This window comes from Ptiloglossa arizonensis, chromosome 9 (assembly GCF_051014685.1).
Source record: "Ptiloglossa arizonensis isolate GNS036 chromosome 9, iyPtiAriz1_principal, whole genome shotgun sequence".
NCBI classification, from domain to species: Eukaryota; Metazoa; Arthropoda; class Insecta; order Hymenoptera; family Colletidae; genus Ptiloglossa; species Ptiloglossa arizonensis.
The window spans coordinates 20,676,037-20,701,093 of NC_135056.1; the positions used below are offsets into that span (position 1 = coordinate 20,676,037).

The 25,057-nt window shown below is 56.0% G+C and overlaps 1 protein-coding gene across 1 annotated transcript in view; it reads right to left on the reverse strand.

Annotated features, from left to right (window-relative positions):
* Positions 1-25,021, reverse strand: part of Jing (AE binding protein 2 jing) — a 98,836-nt gene extending 73,815 nt beyond the window's left edge. Inside the window, exon 1 of the mRNA XM_076320558.1 lies at positions 23,163-25,021. Coding sequence (XP_076176673.1) covers positions 23,163-24,553 — 1,391 coding nt within the window. The 5' untranslated portion in view covers positions 24,554-25,021. The remainder of the gene's footprint in view (positions 1-23,162) is intronic.
* Between the last annotated feature and the right edge of the window lie 36 nt (positions 25,022-25,057).

A 25,057-nucleotide genomic window follows, 5' to 3' on the forward strand; every position in this document is an offset into this window, starting at 1 on the left:
ACGACGACGACGACGACGACGACGTTGACGGTGCACGGCCAGGGAAGATAAAAGGTTCGGGGAACGGGCGCGCGCGTGTCGCGAGAAAGCCGACGTCGACGAATCACGACGACAAAGGGGATCGAGAGAACCAGGGGGACGCGATCGAGCGACGATTTTATCGAGAGCGGAAGACACGCCGAGGGGACCGAGGAAATTGTAATTGCGACCGCGCGGGGACCTCGGCCATCCTCGCGTACACTTTGAAAATCGATCGAACATTTTTCGAGAACCTTTCGCGCTTCGAACCGACGCAGGTGCGTTTCGTCGATGGTCTCCGTGGTCCGAGTGTACAAAGAGCGTTCGAAGACGGTTGCTCGAAACCGAATTCTCGCTACGCGTTCGTCGTTCCCCGAATCGATCCGAGAGAAGGGTGTTGTTCGAAGACCGATGCGTCCACGGTGCATCGACGAACGAAACGCAAGCTGCGATCGTAGCACGCGACCGATGCATCGTACGGGGCGGCGATCGTTCGGTGTCAGCTGTTAGCACGTGCCGCGGCGAACAAGAAAAACCGAGTGCCGCGTGTGCGTACGCTTACGCAACGGGCGGATGCAAGAAAAGGCCGAGAGGATACGGCCGAGCTGAGAATAGAGGAGAAGAGAGAGGGAGGAGGCGTGGCAGACGGCGTATCGCGCCAAGACGTAATACGTTGCGTTAAGATGCGCGCTAGCTTCTTCGTTCAGCTGTCGGAACGAGACCCGTTGCGAGGACGACGAGCGTGCGAAGCGACCGCGAAGCGGAAAACGATCGATCGTCCGACTCCGTTTCGCGAACCGAGGGATTTCACGGTAAACATTCTCCTCGACGATTTTCCCAACGTTTTCGCTAAAGGGAAGGGCCCCTACGAGGCTAGATCCGTCGTTGCGCGTCGAAACCCTTCCACGCGCTTCCGCCTCGAGTACGGATCGCTCGTACGAACCCATTCCGTTAGTTTTCCTCGACGATCGAGCATCCCCGCGCGTTCTACACAATTCCGAGGCGCAAAGTCGCGGATCGTTATTATTATTGCTGCGTTCGAAGCGCACGCTACCGCGCCCGAGGCGAAGAGAACGCAACCGGGAACGTAACTCACCGTCGTTCTTCGCGCGAGGTGTACGGGATCGCGGACGATGGCAAGTGCCATTTACCTCGAGAGATTGGAATTCTCCACGCAGCGATTAGCCCGTTCCTCGGCCTTAAAATAGCGCGCGATAACTGTAGAATTACGAGTAGACACGAGACAGAGGGGGAGAGAGAGCGAAGAAGAGAGGGAGGGAGAAAGGCTGCAAAATTACTCGGTCCAACTATCGCGGAAGGGACAATTTCTCTCTCTCTCTCTTGCGCACACGCGCACGCTCACTCTCGATACATTTTATCCTCTTGAAATTGTCCGTCAAAGGGAAAGCGCTCGAACACTTTTACCGTTCTCGAGCAGAAAAAAAGCCCCTTTTTGTTTCAGCTTGCATATATTTTTTTTTTCCTTTTTTCTTCCTTTTTTTCCGGCCGTTATCATAGTTGCATGGGAGCCATCACGTGCAGCTCGCATCGAAACGGAAATGCTTTTATGCTTCTCATAGCCGTTTCATCGATCCTCGCACTTACCAGGCTCGTACCTTTCCCCGCGCGGCGCGGCGCGGCACGGCGGGAGCCTTCTGCTTCGCTTCGCCCCGTGCCCGAGACTGCGAGAACACGAACCCTCTGAACTCGGCATTACCGATGCGCGACAGGGGCCGCTTCGCATCGCCTCGCCTCGCCTCGCCTCGCAGCCCGAAAATATGCAAATACTCGTGGAATTACGACGATCTCTTCCAAAATGGATTCTCCGAGGATAAGGATTACGATTATATCGCGTTTCTTCCTCCGACGAGTGACCGTGCCCGTTCGTTCCCTTTCTCTCTCTCGGTCGTCCGTTCGTCACCCGGGGGGATAACGCCCCGGCGAATCGAGCCCCGGGGAGTTTGTTTTTTCTCGACGATCCGTCCATTAGGAACAATTGGTTCCGGCGCACGACCACGGGATGCGAAGGATTAATCGCGCGCCTCGATAAATCCATATTCGGTCGATCCGAGATCCTCGAGATCGCCACCTTTGCCCTAACTCGGCTTGGTCGTTTCCCTTCTACCTGGATCTCGTTTCCTTTCTCTTTCGTTGTTCCCGTAGAAAATCGTACCGCGCGGATCTTTCGTTTCGGTTGATCTTCCACGCGACAATTTGCCGCGCGAGTTCTCGAGCTTCGAACGCGATCGGGCGTACGTTTCTCCGGGCCAAAGGAGGGTAATCGACGCCCGAACAGATACCCCTTTTGTACGGAAAGTCGAGAGACGGGAGAGACAGAGAGAGACGATGCCCGGGGGCCACTGGCCTCCCGAAACTGTCCGCGTAATTGCACGCTCCGCGCCGCTGCGTGTTACTCGCAACGATCCTCGCTTCTCGAGTTTCGAGCGAGCTCGAAAATCATAGGGATCGTCGCGGTCGTTCGACTCTTTCGGCTAGCCGCAATTTCGCGCGAAATCGACCGTTAGCCGACGTTCGCCGTAGAATCGTCTCGTTGCACGAGACCCGGTTCCTTTATCCTCCGGCCGAAGGCTCCGGAGGTCCGCGCTCGACTCGAGAACCTTTCCAAGTCGATTCTTCGATTTCGTTCGAAAGGGTACCTTTCGATCGCGTACGGTCGACGTTGGTCGTTTCAAGGGTAAACGCAACCTCGAGCGCGACGACGCGCGTCGATCGAGGCCTAAATATAGAACGCGGCGTCTATAACCGGGCGTGTTATCGCGCGGTGTGCACGAGCCGCGAAACGGTCACCGGTGCGCGTTCGATGTTACTTTCCGAATTGGAAGGGTCCGTAGAAGAGAAAAGGGAACGAGAGAAGAAAAGACACGGCGACTCGAGTCGCTGGTCGAGTAGGCCGCTAGGTCGGCGAACGAAGAAGAGGCACAATCGGTGCAAAATTAGCTCCGATCTACGCCCCGACGGACGAGAATACCCAACGCGACGAGAGCCAGCTCGGAGACGTGGGAAGAGATCGCTCGGTAGGAGTGGGCGCCCATTCATGTATCCCATGCATAGCCAATCGGCAGTCATTAAATTAGCCATCCCCTGCGGTGACATCATCTCCCGTCTCTCCCTCGATCGTTTCACCCTTCGTCGTTCGCGGAACCACCCCGGCGCGGTGCGGATTCGCGCTGACAAAACCTCCCTCCTCGCGTCTCCGACCTTCTGTCGCGCACCTCGGGGGCTGCACGCTGGAGAGACGGATAACGAATCGTGCGTCGAGATTCGTCGAGTTACGCTCTCTCGATCTCGGAGCAACGATCGAGAGCACCGCCAAGAAGAAGAAGAAGAGGAAGAGGAAGAAGAAGAAGAGGAAGAAAAAGAAGAAATCGGCCGATCGGCGACGAGGAAGAACGAAGCGCGGCGTATCCGTACGAAGGGGTCGATCGCACGCGCGTCCACGCCGCATGACGCATGACTCACGCGAGTTGCACGCGACCCCCCTCGAATCCACGCGCCCGTATCGTGGACCGAAAGGGGGGTCGTCCGCTCGATCCCAGAGACGAGCGAACGAGACCACGGACGAAGGGGGATCGGACTAACGATGGCCAGTCGACAACCCCTCGAGGATTTCTCGGTCCCCGCGTACCCACCGTGGATTTCGTGCCCCACCGACGAAACCTCGGATCGCTTTTTATCCGTAGCCTTGGATACAAAGGGAGACGAAAATTCGATCAAAGTCCCGGTGGACGCAGCGAGCGGACCGCGGACCGATTCGACGATTCGTCGAACGTTTTCGAAACGAGTCCCGCGACGAGATTCTCTCGTCCGAGGTAGTTCCGGGCACCGACGATAGGACGAACGGACGCACGCCGAGGCAAAATTCACCGCGTCGCGACGCGCCACGCCGCGCCGCGCCGCGGCCCGTGGCTACGGCCGACACAATGGTGGACCGTGGGGCCATAGCGATTGCAATAATATCGATCAGAAGGGTAGGAACCCCCGGGTGGTAGTTGCACGATTAATGTACCCCGCATCTGTTCCCGTATCCTGCTCGCTTCGACTGGATATTCCGCGTCGTGCACGACCGCTCAGGGGTGCGCACGTGTGCATTGTATCGCGCAAACATAGCTACGTGCGATTTACCAACGCGTGGTGCTTCCGCGCGCATCGCCGCGGACGTTATTAAATTATTGGAATCGCGTTTTCCGGGAGAAACTGGAACACCGTTCGATTTACCGGCTTTTCCGGACGAGTCGAGGAACGTCCGCGACGTCGAACGATTCTCGAGAAACGTTCGGGGCACGCTCGCGATGGTTTCGACCGCGCGGATTTCGCGCTCGCGGGTGCACGAGCCGGGCACCCCACCGAATGGAAGCGTCGGAGTCCGTCCGCCCCTTGGAAGAACGAGATAAGCCATCGAGGCGGGGAGCGTCGAGGACCGAGGCGAGATCGACGCGCGACCATGGGGAGCGTCGATATTGAATCGCGAAACGAACCATCTCCACGGGGATGGACTTTACGGATCGTTCGTCTTTACGCGAGCGTACCACTCCCGTTCCCGCGGATATTGGATTTCTCTCGCGTTAACGATCCCGTGGTTACGGAGCCAGCGATGGAACAGGAACCGGAACTTTTCACCGAGGAGATCGCGACAAGTTTCGTACTCGAGAGGTACGAATTAAGATCGCGCGAACAATCTCAACGTCCAAACGGCCGCTACGCGTAAAGATCGGAGTACGCGTGGTCGTCGGGCAAGATGGACTCGATCGAACGTCGATACGGGGTACCTGGAACGACCTCGTCCGCGTCCAGCGACCCTCGTCGTTCCATCCCGCAGCGAGGTTGCGCGCAAACAAGAACCGAGGATAAAACACGAGGATGGACACGAGTATACGATTACCGTGCAAAACGCGAGCCACGGCTTACGCGTCGTTATCCGGGCGAGTTCGACTCGGACGGAAATTCCTTTCGTCCCGGCTCGCGATCTTCCCGGTCCGTCTCGGCGCGGGGACGAGCGAGAAACGGATTCGGGCCAGCGGTTTTTGTCTCGAGCGGGCTGTCAGCGAGGCGCGAAATTAAAGGTGCGTGCACAGAATGCGAGCGGCGCGAGCGACTGGACGCGACGGGACGCGACGGGACGCGACGCGTCGCGCGAGCTCGTACGAGCGAGATAGAACCGAGGGGGAGCGAGACCGCGCGCGAGAGACCAGTTTGCAAGGTGCGCGGACCAGGTGTTGTCGCTTCTCGATATCTCCATCTCCGTCTGCTCGCCCTCGTGTTACAACTTTGTACCTGTAATTTGACTGCCCGGAATCTGTCGCCGGTACCGGCGTTTTTATTACCGGCCACGGCCGCCCGATCGCGCGCACTTGCCGAGAAATCGCCGCCGTCTCCTCTTCTCCGCTCTCTTATCGAGATATGATCGAACGAGTAGAACATTTTCTCGCGTTTACTTCGAAACTCGAGAAAAGTTTCTTTCTCTTGGGAAGAAGCCGCGATTCTGCTCGTTCTTCGAGAGGAAATTTTCTTCGATTCTCGAGGACAGAGTCCAGAGTTCTCGAACGCGAGATTCGTTCGCAACTCGCCCTCGATTTCGAGAACGAAAAACTCGTACCGTCTTCGTACGGCTCGAGGAACGAACGCGGCGAGAACGCGGGAAAGTTTTGCGGCTGGCTGTACGCGGAGGTCCACATCGAACGAGCCGTATCGATTAGTCGTGTCCAAAGGGCAGCCTCCTAGGGCGGAATACTTTTCAGGGCGAGGGTGCCTTTTTCCTCTCGTATGCGTCCACCGGGAAGCGCACCGCTCGACGCCGACCGATCCTCGTTGCAACGTGGCGAGAGAAACAGAGAGAAAGAGAGAGAAAGGGACGAGCGAAGGAGAATATCGCGTACGCAACCCCGGGTTCGGTGGATCGTTCTACTGTGACGTAATTTTCTATGCATCCTGAACACGTTCTTGGGAGATCAAACGACCTCTCTCGCTCCGCTTTAGCGGTTCGTGGCCAACGTGTCGTTAACGGAGTTTACGGAATATACTCGCGGCGAAAAAACAAAACACAACACGCGCGAACCTAGTATCGCGCGTCGAAAGCGTAACCTTCACGAAACGAATCGTTGCGTTCGCCGTAGTAAAGCGGATGGTCCGATTCCGAGTGGAAATTTCGCGAAACGAGAAGGAACGAAAAGTCCGTGGAGACGAAGCGGAGAGAAAAAGGAAGCAACGCGAGGCACGGTCGGCAATTACGCTACCGAAGGTTCCTGAACGCGAAACCGATCGACGGAAGAGCCTTCCGGGCAGAATTACGATGATTCCACGAGCTCGACTTCCCGACGGAAGAGCCAAGGCGAAACGCCGACGTAATTTCGAACACGACGCCGTTCCTCGAATCCGTTCGATCCCTCCACCGTCCGGGAACGATAAAATCCGACTCGGCCTCGGAGAACATCTCCGGGAAGAATTCGGCCAGGAATCGATTCGCTTCCGGACGAAACCTCCCGACCAGGAAACGGAACGATGGAACTCGGCCATCGGGAGTACGTTCGATTCGTTCTCGCGTCGTCTTTGCTTCGTGGTTCGTTCGCGTCAGACGAGGAAACGCGTTGGAATACGACGATTTGGACCGATGCAGCCCTTGACAAATCGAGACACGGGGGAAGGGTTTGTTACCGATTTGGATATTTTTCGATTGACGTCCCAAAGTGACCGTTAAGGTCTAGTCGGTCGTTCAACGACATGCCCCGCCGCATCGCTCTATTATCTTCCACTGTTTAAATAAACCTTCTGTTTACTTTTCTCTTGTGTTCGACGATTCCATTATTCCACGAAACGTCTTCCACGGATCGTCTCGCGACGAGAGAAACGCGAACGGTGAAAAAGAAAACGGAAGAAAGACGGTTCCGATGTTGCGAATCGATTGTTCGGTATCGAAAGAAGGAAGCGAGGAAAATTCGACCGGTTGGAATCGAGCAGCTGTCGCGCGACGAGTACCGGATAATTGTTCCCAAAGAACGCGTCGTTATTGTCGCGGGGCGATCCATTCGTCGAAAATTTCGTTTATCTCTAAGAACGAGATCGTTTTCGAAGGTTCGCCGATTCGAAGCGATCGAAATTGGCTTCGAGTGGTTCCAAGTCGTATCTCCAACCTACTCGATACGTATTTCGTCGCGACGAATTTGGCACGCGGCAAACGGACGGTAACCGCGTTAACTCGAGCCCGGTTTCCGTTCCCGGTAACATCCCGAGATTTCGAGCTGCTCGGGAATAATGCAACGGCCGGATGAAATTTTAACGAACAGAGATCGACGCGCGACCTATTTCACCTAGAGCACGATGTATCCTCGCGGCGGGAAATAGAACGCGCCGGCAGCCAGCCGTCTCTTTATCGAACGTATAAAAAAAGCTGTCGGCATCCAGGTCGACTGGAACCGAGAGAGGAAGAGAGAGAGAAAGAGGGAGAGAGGAAGAGAGTGAGTTTGCAATCGGTGGGATGCGTCGCGGGGATTGCGTCTTCTATCGGCTTAAAATAAATGGAGCACCGAATTCGAGCAACGTAAGAATCCGTTGTAAAACGTGTCGCGTGCCAGTAAAATTTTGATCGCGCGCCAAAATCGGCACGCGCGCTCACGGTGGTCGTTCGCGGCCGTTCCAGAACCTCGACCGCGAACAGAGTCGTTTCGCGGCTCGATCGATCGATCGATCTTCTCGTTTCGTGCCCGTTTCTCGCGAACTCGACCTTCGCGGAGTCCTAACGGAACGTCGAGTTCCTCGCGAGCCAGTACACGCTTCGATATCGGACGGAGGAGTGGAAAGCTGGCTCGAGAACGGGAAAAGTACACGGTCTTGGAAACGCGACGAGACCGGAGAAACCGAGGCTAGCGTCCTTAGGAAAAACCGATTCTCCGCAAGAAGCGGATAGGACGTGTCGCGTACGACGGTCCTCGAAAAGGGAACACCGACGGGGCTTAGGGGGAGCCCAGACGAAGAGAAAGGAACCGCGGAGAAGGGTGAAATCGAACAAAAACCGAGGGAATAAAGGACGAGGAAGAAGAACCGGCGGTCTGAACGCTGACCCGAAAACTATCCCGCCACGAGGGAGGAGAATCGCGTTCACCGCGCGGAAAGTAGACCGGAAATCGTAATCGAGGAGGAAATTCGTTGTCGCGGGTCACCCCGCGAGAGCTTTCCCTGGTTTTCTCGACGCGGTATCGAATCCGGAACGGCCGCTGCTCGCCAAGAATAGAAGACTCGAGTTACTTCGAGTGCGTCGTTCGGGATGTATCGAATACTCGTCGAGGATCTCGTCTCTGAGAAATGGGTATTCTCGTTGCCGAACACGCGGAGGAACATCGAACGGAAGCGAGATGGGTACACGTTTCGGTCGGACGAGCGCGTCGAGAAGTTTTCCATCGATGGTCGAACGCGCGGTGGTCGGACCCTTCGTGAAATTTAAAAAGGCAACACCGAAAGAGACCTCGACTCGCGGTTAGACGAGCAAAGTGTCGATAAATTAAATCCCGAATTGATTCGTCGGTCCAACGGGCTGCCGCACCCGATAACTTTTTCCCTCGTTTCGTCCCTCTCGCGGGTTCGGCCGGGTCCTCGGCGGGCCTTTCTCGCGTTTAACGCGTAGAATCGCGGACGATTTATTCGCGAACGACGGGCATAACGCGGCCAGTCCGCGTAGCATCCTGCGGGGACGGTTTCTCGTGTTTCTCCAAGGGTATTTAAAATCCTGTTGTCGGTGGTGGTCGCGAGCGAAAGAGAGGAGGCAAAGGGCCCGCGAACGGGGCGTTCCTAAACGACCGAACCAGTTTTAGGGAGCGTAAGAGCGGTAGGGCCGGGAGCCCGATGCTACGATCCGTCGGTGGTTTCCTTTTGGTTTGTAAACCACACCGTGCTTCCAGGTCACGGTGTACTACCGATTCTCGTCAACGCCGAACGTTTACGGTCTTCCCTCTCCGTTCGTGTCGCGTTTTCCTCCTCGAAGACGAAGCTTTCCGCGAACCAACGAAGAGAGAAAGGCGAAACGCGATTGTACAGGTTTTTCGTTTTCCCCGTGGGCCCTTTCGAAGAAACGAACGGGTCGATTTCAACCGGTGCCTCTCCGGTCGACCCGATTCGTTTGAAAAATGAACGCGATAGCGAGCGGAATCGCGATCGGCGATCGGCCCTCGGCCGTAACTCGTCCGTCGCGCGATTATTAATCGTTCTCGTTGAATTTTCCCGCACCTTTCGCGGCCTCGTTCGCGCCCTCGTTCGCGCCATTTACGAGCATCGACGTCGAGAGAGCCGGGCTCGTTTCGGCACGACTCGTATCGACACCTGCGCGATCGATCCGCAACTCCTTCCGATACACACCTCCGTGCTACGTTTCGCAACTCGCGATTGTTCTCGCCACGAGGCACGGCTGGGAATCGTAGACGGCCAACATTTTATACCAACGCGACCAATAACAACGAAACGTGGCGATTTATTCGCGCGTTCGGACGGCGAATGTTTTCACTCGTTGCGAAATATTCCCCCGCTTGGAAATCTACTCCAACGAATCGAGAATCGTTGGAATACTACTTGGACCGATGCGGCCCTTCAGAAGTTAAGACACGGGGGAGAGTGTCGTTACAGTCGTTCATTACCATACCCCGCCGCACGACTGTATCATCTTCTACAGTTTAAACAAACGTTCCATTTACTTTTCCTCTCCCGTTCAACAATTCCATCATTCCAGAAGAATCGTTGATCGCTCGTGATCGATCGTTCGTTGCTCGAAACTCGGATCCGGACGAAATAAATCGATTCCGTTCGGTGGTCTCCGCTGGAAAGGAGATCTCCGAGATCTCCGTCTCGTCGCTCGCCTGTTCGCGAAGGCGGACGCGCAAAGTTCACGGGAACGCGCGCGAGCTGTTCCGCGAGCGATACGCAACGAACGTCCCGCGTCGTTCCGTGCGAAGGCGTTGCATCGCGTGTTACGCCGAGATTACGCGAGACGTTCGCTAACGCAGCTATTTGCAGCGAGGAAAAAACGCAACGGAAAATGGGTTAACGCAATCCGGTGGAAGGTCTCGCGATAACGAGCGCGACTTCCTCGAGATCGCATCGCGTAGCCGCGTTCGAGGCAACCTTCCGCGATCGTAGCCTGCTACGAAAACTCGCGAGACGAGGCAACGATCGAACCGAGAGAGAGAGAGAGAGAGAGAGATGCCTCGAGTGTACGCGCGTACGTGCATTCGTATCGATACGGGCGAGTGGCTCCATCCTACGTACGCTCGAGCTAATTAGGATATTGTCTGCAAGACGAACGGAAGGACAAAAGGAGCGAATCGAATAAAAGAGAACAGAGGACGCGGAGATTCGAGCACCGAGACAACCGCCACGTGGAACCGCAAACGTAATTTCTGCACCGAGTACGACCGTCCGACGAACGATGTCTATCGACGTGAACCGTGTCGCGCAGTGCGTTGTAAAACTACGGATTGTAATACACAGAGGTATCTCGCGTATCCAGTAACGCGGCTATTTAAACCGCGCGTTTGAACGCGACTCTGCTCGTAACTGACCGAACAAACTACAGGAAAGTAACTCGCCCTTTCTTGGCGATACGAGTACGGTCCCTAAAACTCAACGCAGAAGGTTCGTCGTCGACCACTGCCCAAGTTATCGTTACATTTGTCCCGACGCAGTGATCTCTTCCATGAAGAAACGATTCGAACGCGGTGTTACCGGCATCGTCGACGTTGCAGCGTGGTCGTCGCGACGTCTTCGAGACACCGCGCGTAGAGCGTCGAAAGCAACCTTTCGAACCCAATCCAGGAGTTTCTTAACCCTTTCTCGAGAAGATTCGTTGCGTAAACGCACCGTTACGATATCGGTGTTCGCATCGGAACGAAGAACGTCGAGGTTCGGAAAGAGACGAGCAAAGTGGAACGGAGCGAAGGAACGCGCGTTTCCGGCGGAAGGGAATTCCAACGGCGGAGAGGATACGCGCGTAAAAGAAGCCCGTGGAATTCAGTCGGCGCGAGGACTGGGAGGAAAACGGGGGTGATCGGCGAGCGAGCAAACGAGCGAGAGAGAGGCGCGTACATTAGCGAAATTTAAGCTAACCGCAGTAATCGCTGGAACGTGTTTGTCACCCGACCCAGACCCAACCCGGTCCACCTTGCGCGACCTTAGCCTCGCGAATAGACCGAGAGAACGTCGAACGTGGCCGGGGGTAAAAAATAATTTCGTTTCTCCGCGCACGGGAGACCAGCTTCGTCGAAAAATCGATTCGCGCGAATTCCACGTAGCTTCCGTTCAACGACGAGGAGGAGGAGAGCTCGAGCGCTTCGCTCGACGTTCTCGCGAGTATCGATCGAAGCGATTATACCGCGCGGGTACGGCAAATCGCGGCCGTCCGCTCCTCGAAATCGACGGATTTATCGACGTCGCGAGAGAACGAGACGCCGACGTATCGGGTTAAATAATCGACCGTGGGCGTGGGAGGGAACCGAGTGTCGCTACTTATCGTCGATACGTCAAACGGGATTAAAATCAACGACACGTGGCACGGATCCGCCTCGAAGAGCTCGCTAGCGATAGAATAGAGGATCGAGACCAATTTCGAGCGCGTACTCGGCGAACGCGGACCGCCGATCGCCGGTCAAAGTCCCCGCCGAGAAGATACATCGAATATTTTTAATCTTCCCGAGTGGCCGCGATACCACCAATTTCGTGACTTTCGCGCTTGACCCTGTATTTTGCAACACTTGCACCGTGGTCTTCGAGGCTTCGCGATTCGCGTCGTCGCGGCTCGAGACGTTGGGAGAGGTTCGAATTTTCGAAGCGAGCGTTTTCTTTCAAACGCGATTTGTCTCGCGAGTTCGACTCGTCGGGGTACGCGTACAATCCTCGAATCGAGCGTACGGATCGAGAACGGCTGTGTCCTCGAGCGGAAAACGGTCGAGTGGAAAGGACAGCGGTCGCGTACGCGCGCGGCTCTCCCATTCGGAGATGTTGCGTCGCGGAGTCGCGTGAATCACTCGGTTCTCGGTCAGCTGATCGAGCGGAAAAGAAAAAGAAGAAAAAAAAAAAATACAGCCGACGAAGGAGAAAGTATGAGGCCGAACGACGAGATAAAGCGACCACGATCGAGAACCCGCGAGCTGCTCGCTATCCTTGGTTCGCGAGATACCGACTCGACGCCCGCGCGACTATTTCGACCTTGTTTCGTTATCTCGGCTCGCGTACGCGCGGCAATTTCGTTCGAACCTCGATCGAGCCGAGACGGCCACCGCGCTCTTCCGCCTCGGTACTGTTCCTCTTTTCTAAACGCTTTCGAGGGAAAATTCACGGTTTCGTCGCCGATCGAACGAAATCGAGCGCGAGTACTCGTCGAAGCGGTCTCGAACGATTCGGTCGACTCGCGTTCTTCGGTATCCGTGGACTCGGACCGGTCCGAAGCTACTTTCTCGAAGAAGAAGAAGACGCGAAGGGCTTCGCGAGAAAAATACGCGGGTTGGATCCTCTCGAGCGAGAAACGCGAAAAATCTCCGGGCGCGTTGAATCGCGAGAAGAATCCACGGCGAGAGCGCGCGCGAGATCTCGAAAGAAAGTCGGTTCGGTGTCGAGCGAAGGATACGGCTTCCGATCTCGAAGGAGCCAAAGGGAGTCCTGTCTGCGAGGTTTAAGTCCGAGCCGAGTTTGCACGGTCCGCGCCACGGCCCGGGCGGATCCTTTTTGCAATTAAAAAACCGGATGGACTGGTTCCAGCCTCGGACATTCCGCAAATTCTGACCGCGAAATCGAGGAGGCGGAGGGACGAGTGGGCCGGCTGGAGTGGGTTCAAGGGATAAATAGCGGGGTTAGAGATCTCTCTGTCCCCCTCGCTCTTTTTCTTCCGCTTTTTCTCCTCTCCGTCTCCTCTCCTCTACGCTCCGGTGCTCCCACGTCCCTTTCCCTCGGCCCGTTTTGACTCGAGACGGGATAGAAAATGAAACTCGTTCCCGAACGCCCGCGATTTCGACCTACTAGACCCTCTGCTAGGAACCCGAGACCCGAGCCTCCGAGCCTCGCGCGAATTTTATTCGACCGGCGAACAACGAGGAAGAAATCTCTCGAGCCTCGTGCCTTCGAATCGACTCCGACTCGCAGAAAACGTTTCTTCTCGTCCTTTCGAGAGGATTTCGTAGTTCTCGGGGATCGCGAGACTTCCGAAACGCGCTCGGCGACACCTTCTCGAGTTTCAAATCGAGATATCCGATTGGTCGCGAACTGGAAACCGATCGTGATGGGCGCGTTTCTCGCGAGTTACGAGGATTTGTAAAATTTCGATCGTCGGTAGGGAAAATCGGCGCAAAATCGAATCGATCGGGACGCGTCGACGCGACCGAACACGCATCGGGAACGGACGAAAATCTGGCCGCCATCCGTGTCGCGAGATTACTGCTTACGGTTAATTGATCGTTAGCGGTGTTAGGCAAAAGGGAAATGGCGCTGGCACGACGGAAATTACGTCGAGGGAAAACGGCGTCAGCCCCGCTCCCGATACGGTAATCGAGAGCTCGACGATCTTGGACCTTTCGCAACGAAACGTGCATCGACCACCGACCGTTCCCACGAAACGCGGGAAAACAAACTTTTCCGAACGAACCATCGCGTTCTCTTCCTCTTCGAAGACCTCTCGCAACGATGTACGCGATACGCGTAAAAAGATACCAGAAAAGTACTCCGTTGGTCGCTTTACCGACCCACGACCATCGTTCTTTGTCCCAACGGCCGAGGTGCCGTGGTTCGCCCTTTTTCTTCTTGTTTTTCTTTTTTTTTATCGTTCCCTCTAGCGTTGCAACGACTTCGCGCGCTATTTGCAACGCAAATTTACACCTTACCGTGTTTCTGTTCTATCTCGATCCCGCGCGTTCGTCTCGTTCTCCGCGAAACCTACCCAGTTTTTGTCTCGCTCTCCGCGCTCTTCGGAGAGAGTTTCTCGGTAAACGAGTAAGACGGGATTCGTGCGCGCGTAGACCTCGAAACGGAAAGTAAAAACCACGACGAAACGATGCTCCGGAAACGTAACCGTTACGGACGAGTCGTCGATTACACGAATTCGGTGACTCGCGAGCGAAACGCGTATTCGAATCTCGAGAAGACCGGGTTCCGATTCGCCTCGAATTTCCAGTTGTTTCGTCGCTATCGCAAGCTTCTCCTCGAAGCTCGAGAAAATTTACGCGCGTTACGCTCGTTATTTTCCCGCTACCGTCCACGCGCTCAGAACAGTAACCCTAATGAACGAACGATTCTTTCGCTGGAATCGCGCGCAACTAACGCCGACTCGTCCTTTTCTTCGAAAATCGTAAATTATCCAATCGACTTGGGCAGCTCTTAACAAACGAAAATTTGTATCTTTCAGATTTACTCGCACTTTCGTCCCAGCGAGCTACACTTTTCGTTTCCCCGATTCCGATTCTGTTACCCGCGTGTGCACTTTGGCCAATAAATACTCGGTATCTCTCGCCTCTTTCGACGTATCTTTTTTCTTCGAATTACGCGGCACGTTCGTTTCTCTTCGCGAATCGACGGGTTCGTTGGCCGCGAGTAAATAAACGAAGAAACTTTGACTCCCCGTCGAACACGAGATCCAAGGATCGAGCGAAAGGCAAAAGCAAAGCGCGTATCGGTATCGTTCGAGGCGAGTGTTTCGATCGTTCCCGGACCGGAAAGGAAAAGAATAAAAAGATTCGTGGCGCGTTTGTACGAACGTCGGGCGTAAATAAGGAGAATCGGGGCAAAGGGAGCGTCGCGTCGCGTTCACGGTGTCGGTCGTTCCGCGATCGAAAGGCCGTGCGCGTAACGACGGCGAAAACCGAGCAAGAAAGTCGGGAATAATGGCAGCGAGCGTATATCTTGGAGCGCGCCGCGGCTCGGTAAACAAATTGCTCGGCCGACCTTATCGGCCGACATCTACGTTGCGCAAGCCTTTCTCGCGCGAACGCACGCGACTGTTTAGCGTACGGGCCGAAATCCGCGGAATTTTTACCCGGACGATCGCGGACTGCGTACGAGACCGATCTCGACGACGGTCGAACTTTCCAACCGCTTAGAAAACCGACGCGGAGACGGCCAACGATGAAAGAGACCGAGAGCAAAAAGAGAGAGAGAGAGAGAGATAGGTGTACGGTTAATTGGATCGGATAGTTGAACCAGGATGGGAATGTCGGCCCTGCCCGATCCCTTTGTCCGATCGGTTGCCTACGAAACGCGTTCGCATTCTTATCCGTGCGCGGCGCTTCCGCGCTCCGTTCGCATCGCAACCCGGCCGGCCCGACCCCCGTTAGAAATCGAATTCCGATCGAGTCGCGAATTTCCGCGAATACGCGTAACACGGGCTCCGCGAGTCCGTCCGTCTCTCCGGACGCATCGCGTTTCGAAGTTTCGACGAGGAAGCAATTTCCGCGTCGCGCTCGTTCCGCTTTCGTCCGCGTTCGCGAGATCCCTTGGTCCCGCGGTACGGTTCGAGCGTGTACACATCGAAAATTTCGGTCTCGACGTTATCCGTTCGTCCGTACGTTCCGCGAACACGAACGACGCGAGTCGCGCGCGTACGCTCGATTCGCGTTACGAAGCGAGCACGTAATCCGGTGCGGGGCAATGCACGCGAGTAAAGGTCGCGGGACGATTATCGGCGGAGAAGGTAGGTGCGCCGTGGCCATGGGTGCACGCGAACGACAAACTACCTACGCGTAACGCGACCAACCTACCGAGACTCGTGCCCCGAACGCGAGCGAGCCACCTTTTTACGCGTTTCCCGTACCGAGCTTCCTCTTTCGACCGCGACCGTTTACGCGAATCGACCAACGACCGATCCGCGTTTACCAACGATCGAAACGAAAAACAGCGACCGATATCGCGCTGGAAATTCAACCGGTCCGATAACGTTTAAAAGGGATCGTTGGAACGTTGCCCGTTCGCGAGGTAACTATCCACGTGCACCGGAGAACGCGCAACGCCGAACGAGAGTTTATCTCCTTTCGAGCAGTTTCGTACCTTCGAAACCGCCTTCTCTCGCAACGGAACGTTATCGATATCGCTACGCGTAAATACGAGTTTGCGCGAGTCGCGTCTTCCGCGATGAAACGCGTGAATTACGAAATTATTGCCGGTCCCGCGACCGAATCTCGAAGTTACCAAAGTGGTCCGGAAACTGTTTTCGCGCGTACGAGTGCTCTAGACCGCGGCGAATAACGCACGCGGATCGTGGATTACACAAAGGAGATTTCTCCAGGTTCCGTCCCGATCGAATCGCTCGGGAAAGGTTTCGGTAGCCGGTAAACTTTCGTCCGCGGGTTTTGAATCGCGCTGTACGACGACAAAGGCTGTCGGAGTCGAACGAGACCGAGACGATCTTTTGCCCACGCCGCGCGCTCTGGCCTATTGTGCGCGTTCCGCGCGCGTACAAGGGCCCTCGCAGACACGGTCGCGCCGCGCTACGGACACGCTCGCGCGAACGTGTTCGCCCGTTGCGTCGCAATTAATCACTGCCCACGTGGCCGGGATACGAGCAGCTCCTTCGCGAGACCGTTCGGGGTATACACCTTTTGTCGTAAACGTCCGAGTTTCACCGCGAGCAACCGGCCGAGCTGCGCCGCCTGCGCCTTAGGTGGTCGCGGGACCGATAGATACTCGGGAAATTCGATCCGTGGGACCAACGGCCCTCCTCGGGGAGGACCTCTCCGCGATTGCGTTGCGAAAAGGAGAGGGAAGAAGCGTTCTCGATTCGAGCGCGGTTTTCCGTTTCGTTCGAAAGATGCTCTCGAGTAACGGAGTGTACGCGCGTGTGCTCCATTCTGCGTACGCTTGGGCCAATTAGGATACGAGAGAGAAGAAGCTCGAATAAGAGAAAGAGAATGGAATACGCGAACGTAATTTACGCGTAGAGTACAACTGCCCGACGAACAATGCGTTTCGAGGCGAACTGTGCGCGGTCTACGCGGAGTTGCTTTCGCGTGGAGCAAAAGTACGCACGATGGTTCGGTAATCGACGTTACCCTGCGAATAATTGCGATCTCGATCGAGAGAAGACGAGCCACGCGATAGGTGTACGCGCGTCGTGTCCTCTGGTCGATCGATCTCGCGGAAACGCGAGCGCGCTCGCTCGAAAGAGACGATTCCGTGGTTTTCGTAGTTGGAGGAACGACGAAAGCGGAACACGTTTCGATCGATCCTCGTTCCCGTCGAAGGACCTCGTCGATCTCAGATACCCTCGAACACCCGTTAGAAACCAGCGCCGGACGAACTTGTTGCGCGAATCGAGAGAGGGCCGGCCAACTTGGCGCGTATTGATCCAACAACCGACGTTACACGCTCGTTCCGTGCATCGTCGCGCTACCGGTACTCTCTTCGACGCGCGCGAATCGACGGAACACCGAGCTCGACGATTTCCCTCGTCGGTGAACCAGCGACGACTTACCGCGAACACGCGCTGGCAACTTTAAATCGCGCTATCGTTCGAATAATTGCGAACGGTACACTCTACGTACGGTACGAACGAACGGTACTTTGGTCGTCGATAGTCGCGGTACCCGTTCGTAATCGCGCCAACGTTTCCTCTCCGCGCGGAGAGGAGAGCGAACGCTCGTCGGGTATTTTTCGCGCATCCATCCTTCTCGTGACACCAAAATGCGGAACTCGTAGTTTTCGTCTTCGATCTCGAAGAATTCGGAGCGGCGAGCACCGACGACCTTGCTCGTACGCGCTCCGAAACTTCCGCGCGATCTCGCGGAACCCGCGATCCGGAACAGCTCGACGATCCGCGTTCCGCTTTCGAGTCCGTTTCTCAACGCCACCCACGTCCTCCGCTCGCTCGTTCGCTCGCTGGTGAATTTTTCCAGAAAAGCCGGACGAGTCACGATCGTTCCCGCGAGCGCGAGTCGAACGCGCCGTCTCGAGCGAGCGAGCGAGCGAGCGCAACCGAGCGGGGCCCCGAGCTTTCTAACCGAAGTTGCGACATCGTTCGCGCGGCATTTTTGCGGCAACGCTCATGGGAAACGGTCCTCTCTCTCTCTCTCTTTCTCTCTCTCTCGCGCCGCCTCCGCGTCCGCGTCCACCGCCTCGTTAACCGGCGCATTTTACGCCGCGCACAATGCGCGATTTTTCCTAGCCCTCGCCGCCCATGCAACGCGGATCGAGAAAGGAGAAGCTTATCGAGCGAACGTTATCTTACAGCTTCGAGCGACGATAGCGCAACGGTGGCCCGCTCGCGATCGATTCGTCGATCCGGCGTTCGCGAGCTTCGTACCATCGGAGATAACGTTCGATAACGGACAGGGAGACGTTCGCGACGAACGAGAAACCAACGATAACGACCGCTCAGTCCCGTAGAGCGTTTCGAACCACCGAATTCCAATTCGCCGCGGACCATCTCTACGTTTCGGAGATTTCGTTTCTCGAGGAGATCGCTCGACGAACCACCGCGACGAAACTCGCGACGAGGAACAACCAAGTTCGAGAAGGGTTGGAGACGAGAACGGTTCGACGACGAACGTCGCGTTCGTAAGTAGGCGTTTCACCTTTACGCGACTCGACGTGGAAACGTACTCGCGGTATTTGTTCCTTCGACGCGAGGAACGAGTTTCGAGGAAATTGTTCGTCGATATCGAGCTCGTATCGCGCGAACGCGAAACGGAGAAACGTCGATCGCGCTCGCGGTATCGTCTCGTCCGCTCGACGATCGGATCCAATTCCGTTTCTCGAACCGACCGAGAATTCCGTTCGCGAAGGCGCAACGACGACGCGGAATCGTCGACGGTACGCGCGCGTTTCGGGGTCGACGCGAGACAGGAAAGACCGGCCGTAGGAAAAGAAAGACGCGAGGGGCTTCGTACCGCGCGAAACAACCGGCGAGCAACCTTTACCTTCGCTTCGGTTTGCCGGCTGTTCCACTCGTTTCATTCACGAATTTCACTTTCACGGCCACGGCCACGGCCACGGCCACGCGATTCGCGTCGAGTCGCGACCGCTCCACGATCGCCCCCGCTTCGTTTCGGAGACCAGCGCCGGCTCACGAGCCTCGAGGAAAAAATAAACCGGCGAGAGAACGAGAAACGGGACGCGGCCCGCGCGCTCCTCCTCCGCGGTGAAACGCGAACCGCCCGTTTCGCGATTTCGATACCATCGGATCGTGCCGATCGAACGAAACGAAACTTGGAATCGCGAGGAAAAAATTCGAAAAATGGTTCGTTGTGTCGCGACGCGTCGCCAAAGAACGTGGCTCCGCGGGATCGTTCCTACCGTTGAAAATGGAACACCGATTACAAAACTAACGCTGGACGCTCGTTCGAACGACTGCTCGAGGCCACCGAGAGATCAACACCACCCGAAGTCGTTCGTAGACCGCGACCACGCTTCGTTTTCGAGGCGAGGGATCCAACGAAACTCGTTTCGAATATTTTCCAAAATGCACGCGCACCGAAAGAAGAGAACGCGTATCGGGAACGAGGAACGCGAGAAATGGAGGATCGTTCTCGCGAACCGGGCGCGCTATCGGTGCTCGAAGATTAACGAGCGACGAGTCGAATTCGGGTCGTTATCCGGATGCGTCCGAGGCGCGATAAGAGCTCTCGAGCCGGTCGCAGAAAACACGGTGAACCGTACGGGAGACTCGGGCACCGATTACCGAGCGAAATACAAGCAGCAGCCGGTCGGGCTCGGCCGCAGCGGGAGTCGATTCTCTCCCTCTGGCCGCGGCCATGAAAATATTACCAGAAGGCCCGTATGGACCGTTCTCTCGCTCTCCGAACGATGCACCGCGTGGGGTTACCGAGCTGCTTCGAAATTACGCCCGAATCTTGCGCGCGAACCGCTCGGAGATTATCCCGCCCGCGATACCCGTTTACTTCTCGAAAAAGAACAAAAGAAGAAAAAGAAAATCACCCGTTGCAACCCCGCTCGTTCGATTCGTCCTCAGAACCTATCCCTCGCTGCATCGGTAATTTTAAATACGAGAACGTCAGCAGTGGTGCTCCGCGAATTAATGTCGCCGGTTCGCGGAAGCGCGGTCTTCGCGAAGCACTATTTAGAACGCCGTTGTAACCTACTAAATATAACACCGAACGAATATAGACGCGTACGTACAAAGATGATCCACGTTTCGATACGCTCCGCCCCGATCTCGGGATCCGCTCTCCTCGAGCGAGATCGACCCTCTCACCGATCTCGATCTTCGCCAGTTCGTATCGTCTCTTCGACGAACCTTCCACTGTTATTCGTCCGAGAATCTTTCACGGTTTCCGGTGTCCCGAAACGGTTCTCGAAGAATCATCCGTACCGATTTCACGAGGATCGCTCATCCTCGTATCGTTGCTTCCGTCTCGACGCGTATCGGTGTTTCTTTTCGATCGAACGATAAATCGAGAACACGGGCGAACGCACCGGTTACCGCTCGCGAACAATCGCGAACGAGCGTATCGCGGTTACGGAGACGGAACGGGGTATTCGGTGCCGGAAACTCGGGACTCTTCCAGTTCCAGAAATGGAACGCGAGTCGTCGCTTCGGACGAGGAAAGAGGCGCGAGCGTCGACGTTTCTCCGAGTAACGCGGACCGATAATCGTTATCGAAGTCAAACGCGACTATCTGTAGGTGGGCGATTACCCGAACGAAAGAAAAAATATCGCGAGGAAGCACCGACGTGCTCCAAGAAACGTCCCGAGCGCAAACCGAACCAGATAAACGCGAGCCGGTTTAACGAAACGCGCGACGCGTTAGACGAGACGGCACGGCGCGGTACCACTCGGAAACGAGACCAAAGATATACTTATACGCGAGTTCGAATGCGCTTGCATCGAATTCGATCCAAAGACGAGTTCGCAGGCTTCGCGACCCTTCGATCGGCGCGTTTCGCGAATACGGACCGAGCGGACACCGTGAACGAAATAAACGCGGACTCGACGACCGGATCGCGCAGCGGACGACCCACACCGTGACGATTCGAAGAAACAAGGGGCCGCCTAAACGGAAGTTCCCTACCGACTCGAAACGTCACCGGTCACCGACTACGGAACGACGATAACACCGCTCGACGAGTGACGTTCGACCCGAGAAAACCCACCGGTTCGACCTACCGCGGAGAAGAACCGTTAGGGTAGTAAAGTTTTATCGCGAGCCTCCTTTCTATCGAAATTCAACGCGTTCGTTGCCACGCGGAGCGTAATCGCTGCGAGAGAGAGCACAGGCCTGCGCTGCCCTCTCGAGACGCGCGAAATACGAAACGACTCGGAACTCGACGAAATTGCACCGTTCGTCGTTACGCTTCTGTTGGCGACACGGAAAGTGCAGGGTGTTTCGGAGCTACAGGTGCAAAACTTAACTGGTTAATCGACCTCGTGAACAAACGTGCCAGTACCCGGCCCGAGAGAATTCCACCGCCAGAGGGCTACGATCGCGCGTCTACGGAATCGACGCGCGCGCGGTTAACGTTTTACTTCTACCGGTGGAATCAAAATATTTTCATCCTCCCTTTCCCCGCAATCGCTCGTTTAACCTCGAAACGGTCTTTCGCAGACTCGTGGTATTCGGCTGAAAAACGTCCCGAGTGCGCGAAACTCGTGCGTTCCAACTTCGTAATACCGGGAGAGGAGTGTACGCGCTTATCGCGACAACTTGGATTATAGAAAAACAATGTATCGCGAGTCAAGTTTCCAAATGACCCCGCGAGCGAAGCACAGGTCGTCGAGTATGTTTTATCGACGGATCCCGCTGGCGGACATCGGGATACGCGTTAGAGCGTTCGTCGTTCGACCAGTCGAGCTCGACGATACTTCGGACTGTTACGCGTACGTTCGTATAAAACGTTTCTCAGCGCAAATAAGCACCGCGATCAGCATTTTAAATTAACGCGACGACCGAGCGGCAAAAAGGGCAAGCGAAATCACCGTAAACGAGCGAAACGTTGAGAAACACGGATTCACGGTCGCGCGGAAATACGCGAGGCGAGTAGCACTCGACGCGAGCTCTCGTTGAAAATGCTAAGGAAACGAATCCGCGGCGAGTCGTGTGCGTACCGAGGTCCCCCGATTTCTTGTCGACGCTCCGAAATCTACAGATATCGATCGTTCCGCGGTACAATTTACAATCGCGCGACGAATATCCGTTATTGGCTCGCGGTCTTCCATGCGCTAAACGTCGCGAGAGCGTTCGTCGAATATCGTTCGCGTGGTCGGTGAAGTTTCCGCGTATCGTACGGTCGAAAAACGGGCCGAACGTCCGCCAACGCGGAGAGAGAAAAATACGACGAGTCTCCGCGCTCCTGCGGATAGCAACCGAATCGAGAAACGAACGCTGGGTCTAACGCGATAAGTTCGCGTAGGGCGAGGGCCAGACGGAGGGAAGGAAGAAGAGAGAACGAGCGAGGGTCACGGCGTAAGAGGGGGAACGGAGCGAGAGACCGAACCAGAGAGAGAGAGAGAGAGAGAGAGAGAGAGAGAGAGAAACAGAGACAGAGACGGACAGAGCGAGTTGGCAGCATCTACGGACCTATAAACACGCCGCGCACACAGATCGAACGCAGCCACGGTTGTCGGTCTCGTAACCGCGGTACAACGACCCCGGGCCTGCCGTACGAACGCGCGTTCGCGCTAATTACGATACCCGAAGTATCGGGCCTGGCTCGGAAAACGCGTCTCTCGACCCTCCGCGCCGAACAGCGTTACAATTGTTCGCGAAATTCGCCGAACGATCCTCGAAACTCCGTTCGCGTTCGTCGCTCGAATATACAGGTGGCTCCTCCCGACGAGTTCGAGCGAAATATAACGGAGAAAAAAAGACTCACTCCCGGCAAAGCCGTTGCCGGAATGTAAACATTGGAAATACGTATTTACATCGGTTAGAACCGTTGCCTTTTCCACCGTAAATTTTCAACGGACGGGAGAAACGCGTTTCGAAAGAAGAAGCGGCCGAAGCGAATGAAATTCGAGTAGACGTTTGTAATCGCGAGGCAAATGCACGCTGCGGGGGTTTCTAGTTTTTCTCTCTTCCACCTCCATCTCCACCTCCACCTCCACCTCCACCGTCGCCTCCTTCTCCTCTTCCTTCTACACCCCCTCCACCTCGCCCTCCTCCACCTTCTCCTTGAGGCGTTCCGCGAACGACGACAGAAGCTATCTCGCTCTCACTCACCTGTCAGAACTCTCGGAGCTGTCGTATCGATCGGCGCACCGCTTCTTCCCGCAAGGGCCGACGAGGGTGTCCTCGGCCGTCCTAACCTGTCCCTTGAAAGGGCTGCCCTGATGCCTGACGGCGACGAGGCCATTTGCAGTAACACCAGCGGCACCAGAAGCAGAAGTAGAAACAGCGGCGGCCGCGGCGGTGGCGGCGGCGGCGGCGGCGGCGGCGGCAGCAGCACCACCACTACTACTACTACTACCACTACTACCACTACCATCACTACTACCATCACTAGCAATGCCGTCCGTCTTTCGAGCGTCGTCGTCGACTCTTCTCTCGGCCTCGCTGTTATCGCATCCGAGACGATTCACTTTCTGTAACGCGTCCGCGTCGTCCTCGTCCTCGTCGTCGTTCGCGTCGTCCACGCGGCGGGTGCGGCGGTCGTTCGGTTCGCTCGCGCGATCGTTCGGTGCATTCGCGTCGAGAAATACGGACCTCGAGCGTCGACCGTCGGCAGAGGAAGCGGCATTGTCAACGCGCGACGCGTTACCACCACCGGTCATCGCGGCACCCTCGGCACCACTGCTCCGATTATTAGTACTACCACCGTTACCGCTCTCGACGTTCTTCGCAGCCTTTGTTACATCGATGCGAACACCGGCGCGACACTTCTTCGAAACACCGTTCTCATCCGCCAACGTATCCTCGTCTTCTTCTTCCTCCTCCTCTTCCTCCTCCTCCTCCTCCTCCTCCACCTCCTCGTCCTCCTCCTCCTCCTCCTCCTCCTCGTCCTCCTCCTCTTCCTCGTCGTCGTCCTCGTCCTCGTCTTCGTCGTAATCCTCGCGGTTCGAAGACGCGAACGGAAGAACGCGCGTCGTATCAACACCAGCACCGTTAACACTCTCGTTTTTCCTAACGCGCTCGTTACCATCGACGACGACCACGTCGTCGTCGTCGTCGTCCTCCTCGTCCTCGTCCTCGTCCTCGTCCTCGTTGTTCTCGTCTTCCTCGCGTTCCCGGCGATGATGATAATGATGATGATGATGGTTATTGTTGTTGTTGTGGTTATTGTTGTTATTGTTGTTGTGGTTATTATTATTGTTGTTGTTGTTGTTATTATTGTTGTTACCGTTACCGTTATTGAGATGCCGACGAGGAAGATGAGGATGGGCATGACAATTACGACGGGGTGGACGATGTTGATGTTGTTGATGCAGCCGATGATAAGGATGACTCTCGAGCACAGAAGCGTCTTCGTGAATGCGTCTCGCGGTGTCTTGACCCGTGCTCAAGGACGTCATCGAGGACGGGGCGTCCTGACGTTTGTGTCGCTCCCTAGTTAAACGAGAATCACTGTCCCCTAGGTCGGTGGCCGCGTCTTCCGCGGACGGACCGTCTGCCATCTTGTAAACGAACGCACTACTGCTTGGCAGAGGTCCTATGGCACGAGCACGGGCCGCGCCACCGCTAGCTCGCTTCTACGGCCCGGCACGGCTCACTTAACCCCTCTTTTCTTCACCGTACAAAACCACCGCCACCTCTCGCCGACGGCTACCCACTGACGATGGCCCCCACTCTCGAGGCCGTCGACGCCTGCACGCGAAATCGAACGAAAACCCTCGATCTCGACCGAGCGCCGACGAACTTGCACGAACGCCCTTCCACTTTTCCGATCGGAACGTTTCCCGCGACACCTGGCGATCGTTCCGACAGTCGTCCGCGAAGCGGGAAAATTCGAACGGAGTCGACGCGCACCGAACGCGACTCGAACACGGTTGCAGAAATATCCAGGTAACTCGGGTACCCGGGAAATACCGACGACAACGAAAATAGAACGCAACGATTCTAATTCGATACAAACGGGACGCGCGTCGAAAGGATAAGAATTAGAAACGACAGTCGACGAA